The sequence below is a fragment of the Chiloscyllium plagiosum genome, unplaced genomic scaffold, assembly GCF_037043375.1.
Source record: "Chiloscyllium plagiosum isolate Xiang-an unplaced genomic scaffold, Cpla_swu_hap1 HiC_scaffold_1, whole genome shotgun sequence".
Lineage (NCBI taxonomy): Eukaryota > Metazoa > Chordata > Chondrichthyes > Orectolobiformes > Hemiscylliidae > Chiloscyllium > Chiloscyllium plagiosum.
The window spans coordinates 32,726,372-32,735,794 of record NW_028270139.1 but is presented as its reverse complement, the minus strand read 5'-3'; the positions used below and the strand labels follow the sequence as shown (position 1 = coordinate 32,735,794).

The 9,423-nt window shown below is 45.7% G+C and overlaps 1 protein-coding gene across 2 annotated transcripts; it reads right to left on the bottom strand.

Annotated features, from left to right (window-relative positions):
- Positions 1-6,115: 6,115 nt before the first annotated feature.
- LOC148152097 (interleukin-8-like) lies at positions 6,116-9,198 on the bottom strand. Of its 2 annotated transcripts, none has more exons than XM_087988650.1 (4): positions 9,111-9,198; positions 8,732-8,861; positions 8,441-8,520; positions 6,116-7,710 (listed from the first exon to the last, which is right to left on the bottom strand). In XM_087988650.1, exons 1-4 carry the CDS (start codon positions 9,169-9,171, stop codon positions 7,691-7,693), a joined length of 291 nt encoding a protein of 96 aa, XP_087844776.1. In that variant the 5' UTR covers positions 9,172-9,198; the 3' UTR covers positions 6,116-7,690. The 2 variants fall into 2 exon arrangements, with proteins under 2 accessions (XP_087844776.1, XP_087844815.1); XM_087988689.1 differs by having other exon boundaries at positions 6,116-7,703.
- Positions 9,199-9,423: the final 225 nt, after the last annotated feature.

Here is a 9,423-nt window from a genome sequence, read left to right as displayed (position 1 = left end):
AGATTTTCAATTTGAAAACATAAATTTCCATTCATCAACCTAGTTTGAAATAGTGAAACAATTATCTAGCTAGTGATCAGTGAGAAGCCTATTTTCATGCATTTAATTTCTATGAATACCTAATATCGCCTCATTGAGATGTATTTTACTTTCCTTGAAACACTAGACTTATGGCAATAAATCCCCACATACCGGTCAGAGCCAGTAGCTGGGATCTGCAGTTCGCTGCTCTCTCCCCTGCACCACCATCTTGGACAGCATTCTGCCACATCTCAGGGCAGACTCCAAGGGCCACAATCTCCATCCATGGAGGCTGACATCGGTCATCTACATGCCTCACTGCACCCACATGGCATATCTCCACCTCAATTACAAAACAGTCCTGTCATTCAAGGCTGTATTTTGGGGCATCAACTCTTGGATTCGACCAGGGTGCACCTCAGGCATCTGGCTTGCAGTAACACCATTAACTCATTCTGAACCTATCATTCCCTGTCTTGTATTGCTTTCCTATTGGTGCTTTGTTCACACGTTCAGAGCTGAAAGACTCATGCTATTTCTGCCTTTTTCTTGCTGTCTAGTGCAGGCACAACAGCAGGCAACTCTTCATAGTTGTCAGCAGTGATAAGTCAATGGTGTGGATATGTTGCTGTGTCAATATTACACCTATGCCACGTGCCAGCAGCTTACAGAGCAAGTATGCTCCAATTACTACAACCAAATGGCCATGTCTTTATGTGTAAGAAGAGTAATCCTTGGTAAAGTCACAGGAGACAGTTCGGGGACTCAGCTCAGCAGATCAAGGCGGCAGCGGATATCATTTCAGGGGCTTGCCTATGGTCAGTTCGCCACTTGGTTAATCAATGTCAGAGGGTGTGTAACTCTATAGACTGAAGAGTGGGCTGTGCTCAGCTGTGCAGGTCCAGTGTAACCAGTTATAGCAAGTTAGTTCAGGAGGTCAGTCCGGGATCCGTTCACTCATCAGTCGGGATAGCCGTGGAAGTCGGTCTGGGGAATGGGCGCAGTTATTCAGGGGTGTCAGCTCAATGAAAGTCATTGGGCCACTGCTACAACAGGCAAGTTGGGAAAGTTCATTCTAGAAACTTGAAGCAACATGTTGAGATGTAGAAGGGGCAATAAATAGAAAGTAGGAAACAGAAGCTATGAGGAGAGGGAACAACAAAAAAACTTGTGGCCAAGTAAGATGCAGATAAAAAAGGAAGTCTGTAAAGATACACTGATTTATCCACTGTTGCTGTTTTGCAGCTGAAATTGTTTTGACGTTTCCTCAGCACTCCCTGTTTTTACTTCAGATCTCCATGATCTTCAATATTTTCCTTTCATAAAACTTAAGGGGAGAGGCCAGGAGAAAAGGACTAAGTGAGATGCTTATTTGGACAGCTGGCATAGTCATGATGGGCTGAATGGCTTCTTTCTGAACAGTAACAATTTTATGGTGTGGGAACAGATATCCTGGACTGTCTTCAGTTGATTGATTATTGCTACATTTCGTTGGGGAGAAAATTAATATTCCAGTATTGAATATCAAAAGTTGTTCAACTAATGGAACCTCTCGCCCCACAGACATGTGACCCCAGTATAATCTGACCGAACACCAGTGAAATTTAGTGTTGTGCTGGAGGAAGTAGTAGAGAGGAGATGCTATGAGCACGAGTGAGAAGCAAGACTGGAATTCATGGTCTCCATGGGATTAAGGATGGTCTGGGAGGCTAGGAGACAATCTGGAGAATTCTCCATGTCCTTGTTACAAGATGAAATCCTCAGTTAAGATGATTAAGGTGCTTCCTATATCTCCACTGGTCATCGCGTTGACTCCTGCAGTGATCTGATTGTTTTTTGGCTCTGGCCTATCACCTCCATCCCCACCCCCATTCACCTATTGTACCCTTTGCTACCTTCCTCAACCCCCATCCCCCCTCTCATTTATCTCTCCACTCTGCAAGCTCCCTGCCTCTATTCCTGATGAAGGGCTTTTGCCCAAAACGTCGATTTTCCTGCTCCTCGGATGCTGCCTGACCTGCTGTGCTTTTCCAGCACCACTCTAATCTAGACTATGGTTTCCAGCATCTGTAGTCCTTGTTTTTATCTGTTGTTTGGCTCAGGCAGACTTGCTGTTTTCATAAATTAACATTGAATGTAGGATACACCCAGAACAGTTATTTTGAGATGAGTTACAATGGACCCAACCATTGTAACTCATGCACCCAACCTTCCCACCATGGACTCCAATAAAGTTACACTTTTAACACCATGTTCATTCAGTTCACAGCCTCTCAGGGCTGGGGAATAAGACAGGGACACCACTAATCCAGAATCTGGTTTCCAGCATCTGCAGTCATTGTTTTTACCTCGTTGATTTTAACCCTACTGCGAATCCTCTTGCAAGGATGCCTGCCTTGAAGAAGTTTTCCTCCTCTCTCTACAAGAATCTCAGGGAGTCTCTCTCCCACTGCAACTCCCAGGTCATTTCCTCTGCCCTGAAGCTCTTCAACCATGTCGTGAAACAAACGCGCTACCACAGCCACATTTGCTTCCTCAGTGCCTGCCTCCGTAACCAACTCATCCCACACGGACTCCGGACCACCTTTAAACCAGCAGAGTTTGGGCCCGAACAGGACAAACAGTACAGAGTACAGATTCAAAAACACCAGCAACAGTTCTCCTTCAAGATCCTCCGCTCCACGCTTGCAACAATGCGCCGGCACCTAACCTCTCTACAGTCAGCCCTGCCTCAGCTGAGGGCCACACTCTCTCAGAATTGCAAAGGACTCACTCTGTACGACATCCTCAGGAGAAATTCATACTCTCAACAAACAGTATTTCAACTCCATCTCAAACATCAAAAACTGTAATTACAACAAACTTTTATCTACCCACCTCCATAACCAGCGCTCCTCAAACATTCCAGAAGATTCCCCAGGCCTCTGGAACTGCTCGGACGCCATTAGCCATGCGGCTGGTGCAGCTGCCAACCCCACGCTGATTGATGATGTCACTTCCTCCCCCATCATGGCCACTCCCACAGCCACTTGCGCCCCTCACAATTCCTCATGCATCACACGTGACATCACTTCCGCCCCTCACATCATCGCTGATGTCACACACTCAGTGTCTTCCGCCACCCTGACTGCCGTATCTGCTACCACTTCCGCCCCCACCAACGCCACTCACCTGCATTCTGCTGACACGCCCCCCGGCACAGATCCCACTGTCACCATTCCCGGCCCCCAGAACTCTGAGGGGAACACCACCCCTGCTCATGACTCTACCCCACCATCACACCCACTCCAGTTACCGGCTCTGTCCCCACTCCCAGCTTCACACCCACACCAGATCCCAGCTCCCAGCCCTGCCGGGTTTTCACCATCCCTCCAGACCTCCCCCTCACTGAGGACGAACGATCAGTCCTCAGCAAAGGATTCACCTTCATTCCCCTCCGTCCACGCATCAATGAATTTAATACACGCCGTAACGTCGAACACTTCTGCCGCTGCCTCCACCTCCGAGCTTACTTTCACATTCAGGACTCCCGGCCATCTTCTGAGGACCCCTTCGCTCACCTCCAAAACACTGCATCCACCTGGACACCCTGCGCTGGCCTATTACCTGCCCTCGACCTCTTCATTTCCAACTGCCGCCGGGACATTAACCGCCTCAACCTGTCTACCCCCCTCCCCCACTCCAACCTCTCACCCTCACAACGCGCAGCCCTCCAATCCCTCTGCTCCAATCCCAACCTCACCATCAAGCCAGCAGACAAAGGGGGCGCAGTGGTAGTCTGGCGTACTGACCTCTACACTGCTGAAGCCAAACGCCAACTCGAGGACACCTCTTCCTACCGCCCCCTCGATCATGACCCCACCCCCCATCATCAAGCATCACCTCCCAGACCATACAGAACCTCATCACCTCAGGAGATCTCCTACCCACAGCTTCCAACCTCATAGTCCGGGAACCCCGCACTGCCCGGTTCTACCTCCTTCCCAAGATCCACAAGCCTGACCACCCTGGCTGACCCATTGTCTCAGCATGCTCCTGCCCCACTGAACTCATCTCTACCTACCTCGACACTGTCCTATTCACCCTAGTCCAGGAACTCCCCACATACGTTCGAGACACCACCCACGCCCTCCACCTCCTCCAAGACTTCCATTTCCCCGGCCCCCAATGCCTCATCTTCACCATGGATATCCAATCCCTCTACACCTCCATCCACCATGACCAGGGCCTCCAAGCCCTCCGTTTTTTCCTCTCCCGAAGTCCCCAACAGTACCCTTCCACCGACACTCTCATTCGTTTGGCCGAACTGGTCCTCACCCTTAACAATTTCTCCTTCGAATCCTCCAGACCAAAGGGGAAGCCATGGGCACCCGTATGGGCCCCAGCTTTGCCTGTCTTTTTGTTGGCTACGTAGAACAGTTGATCTTCTGTAATTACACCGGCACCACACCCCACCTCTTCCTCCGCTACATTGATGATTGCATTGGCGCCACCTTGTGCGCCCGCGAGGAGGTTAAGCAATTCATCAACTTCACCAACACATTCCACCCTGACCTTAAATTTACCTGGACCATCTCTGACACCTCCCTCCCCTTCATAGATCTTTCCATCTCCATTAATGACGACCGACTTGACACTGACATTTTTTACAAACCCACCGACTCCCACAGCTACCTGGATTACACCTCTTCCCACCCTACCTCCTGCAAAAATGCCATCCCGTATTCCCAATTCCTCTGCCTCCGCCGTATTTGCTCCCAGGAGGACTAGTTCCACCACAGAAAACACCAGATGGCCTCCTTCTTTAGAGACCGCAATTTCCCTTTCCACGTGGTTAAAGATGCCCTCCAACGCATTTTGTCTACATCCCACACCTCCACCCTCAGACCCCACCCCTCCAACCATAACAAGGACGGAACGCCCCTGGTGCTCACCTTCCAACCCACCAACCTTCGCATAAACCAAATCATCCGCCGACATTTCCGCCACCTCCAAACAGACCCCACCACCAGGGATATATTTCCCTCCCCACCCCTTTCCACCTTCCGCAAAGACCATTCCCTCCGTGACTACCTGGTCAGGTCCACGCCCCCCTACAACCCACCCTCCCATCCTGACACCTTCCCCTGCCACCGCAGGAATTGCAAAACCTGCGCCCACACCTCCTCCCTCACCTCCATCCAAGGCCTTAAAGGAGCCTTCCACATCCATCAAAGTTTTACCTGCACATCCACTAATATCATTTATTGTATCCGTTGCTCCCGATGCGGTCTCCTCTACATTGCGGAGACTGGGCGCCTCCTAGCAGAGCGCTTTAGGGAACATCTCCGGGACACCCGCACCAATCATCCACACTGCCCTGAGGCCCTACATTTCAACGCGCCCTCCCACTCTGCCGAGGACATGGAGGTCCTGGGCCTCCTTCACCGCCGCTCCCTCACCACCAGACGCCTGGAGGAAGAACGCCTCATCTTCCGCCTTGGAACACTTCAACCCCAGGGCATCAATGTGGACTTCAACAGTTTCCTCATTTCCCCTTCCCCCACCTCACCCTAGGTCCAAACTTCCAGCTCAGCACTGTCCCCATGACTTATCCTACCTGCCTATCTTCTTTTCCACCTATCCACTCCACCATCCTCCTTGACCTATCACCTTTATCCCCTCCCCCACTCACCTATTGTACTCTATGCTACTTTCTTCCCACCCCCCACCCTCCTCTCATTTATCTCTCCACCCTTCAGGCTCTCTGCCTGTATTCCTGATGAAGGGCTTTTGCCCGAAACGTCGATTTTACTGCTCTCGGATGCTGCCTGAACTGCTGTGCTCTTCCAGCACCACTAATCCAGAATCTGGTTTCCAGCATCTGCAGTCATTGCTTTTACCTATAAGACAGTGACTACACATGATAAAGGCCATTGAAATTTGCCTGAAATATAATCTTAACACTTTCTCCATGCAAAACTGTGCTCGTTTTCACACTTTTCAAGAGATGACATAAACAGGGTGCTATTTTTGGTCAGACCATAAACATTTCTACTCAAGAAATGCACAATTGTTTAGCTGAAGATTGAGAAATGGTGACAGGGCATTCTTCATGAAATCTTGTTTATTTTAGTTACTTATATACACTTAAGGATAAAGGTACAAAAAACCTCAAACAATTCATACACGTACAATTCAGATACATTTTGCAATTTTCCTCAGTGACAGTCACATTCACAAGACAACTTTCCTTTAGAGACTTGCAGTCAACCTAATTCCAGGCTGAAAATCTCTCAAGACAAAAACGTCCCTTCACAGAGATGACTTTTAATTATCAATGTAATTTCTACCTGTTAACATTACATGATAAGCAGCAATATCTTCCAAAATGTAAATATTTCACACGCACATCATTTCTACAGAGACATTCTTTCCACATACTTCAACTTTGGATAGATCCTGAGGTTTGATATCATATCTGCAAAGTCCCAAAATGCATTTAAAATATCAGTGATTCATAAACACTACAGTAAAACCATGGCAATGTTAATGTCAATTAATTTATATTAAATTTTGCCCTGAAATGTTTCATTCAACCAGGAAATAAAGTATGTTTGGTCAACAATTCAAAGTCTTTACCTACAGTTTGCCATCAAAATATATGTCGGATACACAGGCAACAGAAAGATTGGAATAAATTTGGATTGTAACCGAGTTTGTCCCATGACAATACCTTTACATTTCCTCTCTGAACACTCTGCCCATATTCTCCCATATTGTTCCAATACAGATCAGCATTGGCTCAAGAAACATTACCTCAGTTTTATGACAGGACACATTGAAGTCTTCAGAAACAACACCGTGGTAAACAGTTTCAATCACAATCTCTGCCCCTCCATCTTCTGATTGGACTGTAGTGATTTGTTCATTGTTCTCCCTTTTCCCATTTACAACTCCTCAAAACACAGTTCTTGTTCCTTCACTTGCCCCATATATTTTGCCTTGCGCTCTCATACTTTTTGCAATCGGATCTCTCCTCTCTTCAGAGCTATAAAGCTTGCAACAGTCCAACAAAGTCGCTTACCAGCACATTCACATGTGCATAAAGGAATGGGGGATAAGTGCTGGCTTTGGCAGCGATGCACAAATTTAATTAAATAATTTACTAATAGTCAATAAGTCAAATTATTAAAAAATTGTGCGAATTATCTTAATAACAACAGCATTTGATAACCAACAGACCTGTTTTAGTTTGATGCTTCCCTAAGTTCACAAGCATACTAATATTTCCTTGTCTAACTGCACCTTTGATGATCAGAAATTATTTACCAATACTAATGGAGAAAGTTAACAAATTGCTTTCAGTTGTACAGTATCTGCTCCAGTGCCAGACCACATTCAGAATAATCGTACAAATCACATCCTGTAAAAAGAAGCTCTCCAGCACGGCACAACATTTCACAACAGCAGCCGGATTTCTTAGGCTCTGTGTAGACAATTACAGTGTACGTAGGTTAATCAATGAAGTACATTTCAGAGGATCAATACAGGGGAACTGCTCGAACAACATATCGAACAGTGATATCAGAAAGTGAGTGCCCTGCACAGAGCTTCTTCATTTCAGTGTTCACTGTACAGCAACTTCCGTGGGGGGGCAATCAAGTGAGTCCCATCACAGCTTCAATTCTTAGTTATGTCGTCTGGAACCTGAAATACAATTAAATGAAATATTATTATTTTCTTTGATAGTGAGGACAATGTCTTCATCAAGTATAATTATGGGGCATTATCAACTGGGCTGTTAAACATCATTGCAAATAGGTGTGATTTTGTTAATAATTCATTGATTTTACAATATGATATTATTACATACAGGATCCAAGGAAGATGTGGCAAAACGTTAATATTTTTCAAATATCACTTCAAATATTAAAATAGAACAGATAACAAAAGATTTAAGAATTATGCCCTGGAGCCTTTACAATGCAGAGCAGAATATCATGGAGCTGACTGTGAGGGAAAGAAGCATGAAAAGGAGTTGAAGTCCCTGTTTTGATCACTGGGTTATATTGAATTGTCTGACCTCAGCTGGCTGCTAATGGTATGATAACCATGGGAGCTGGAGCATGGTATCACACAGCATTCTTGCACCTGATTACTAACCAGGGAACCCCACCGGATTTATCATACGTGAGTAATGGTGTAGGATTCAGTCCTGATGCCACTGTGGTTGAAAGCTTGCTAGCATTCACTGTCACAGCTCACATATAGCTATTAGATTTAGGGACAGAGCAATAGAATGCACCAAGAGCTTGCACAAGCAAGCAGCAGACTGGTGTTAAAGTCTTGGCCAAGGAGCTAAAGGCAAACATGAGAAAAGCACTTTACTCAAGCACGTTTGATCAGAGATACTGTATGCATGTTTACAAACACCAACCTTTCCTGGATCTAATGATAATCTTCACCCACTCAGCATCAGGGCTCACACAATACCTCTGCCCATTTTTTGTGGTGATGCTGTAAGGAGAAGGTAAATCTTTAAAATCTAATTCACAGAAACTGGACATCTCCCATGTAAGGTGAGAATCAGTGACACAAACATAATCCTTCAAATCTGCTACGTAAAGAAACTATGATTTATCCAACATGTTTACCAAGAAGTTCAATATCTCAGTAGAAATAGGAAAATGAAAAAGGTTAAAGGTGATATTCTGACCCATAAACTTACATTATCTCCTGTGTCTCACAATGTGGTCCTTTTGGAATGTATTGCAAATTCTTGATGGTCCTTGGATCAATAAAATTGGAGGTGGTTTTGAGGCACCGACACCGTCCTTGAGTACCTAGGATTGGATTACCTGTGAATGAAATAAATGGATCTTCAATTTCAATTTCGATTGCAGTTGACAGAATCTTGACATGTCCTTTAAGTGCTGAATTCAGTATTAAAACAAGCATCATATTATCCACAATGTATGTCATCAGTGACCGTTTAATTCAGTCAGCTCACTGAGAAATGTATGGCCGCTCAATACATCAGCAGAAAGACTCCTTTCCATGTTAAACTGCAAGAAAAATTAAAACACAAGACAGAAAAGTTGGCATACCTTTTGCAGCAATAGCACACAGGAGTAGGATAGCAGTCAGTACAGCTGTTGCTCTGTTCATCTTTGTTGCTGAATAGATTTCTGCTGAAGATCTTCTGTCTACTTTACTCTCTCTGTTGAATGAAGTTCTGCTGAAGACAGGTCCAATAAGCTCCTATTTATGGGGATCCTTTACTTTTGCTTTACGTAATCTCAAACAGTGGAAGCTTTCAAAATTCTGTGGACGGGCATTTCCCTGCTCCTGAGTCAACTTTTTTCATTTTACAATTTAATGATGTTCACCCCTGTTCAGTATTTCACAGAAGCAACAGGC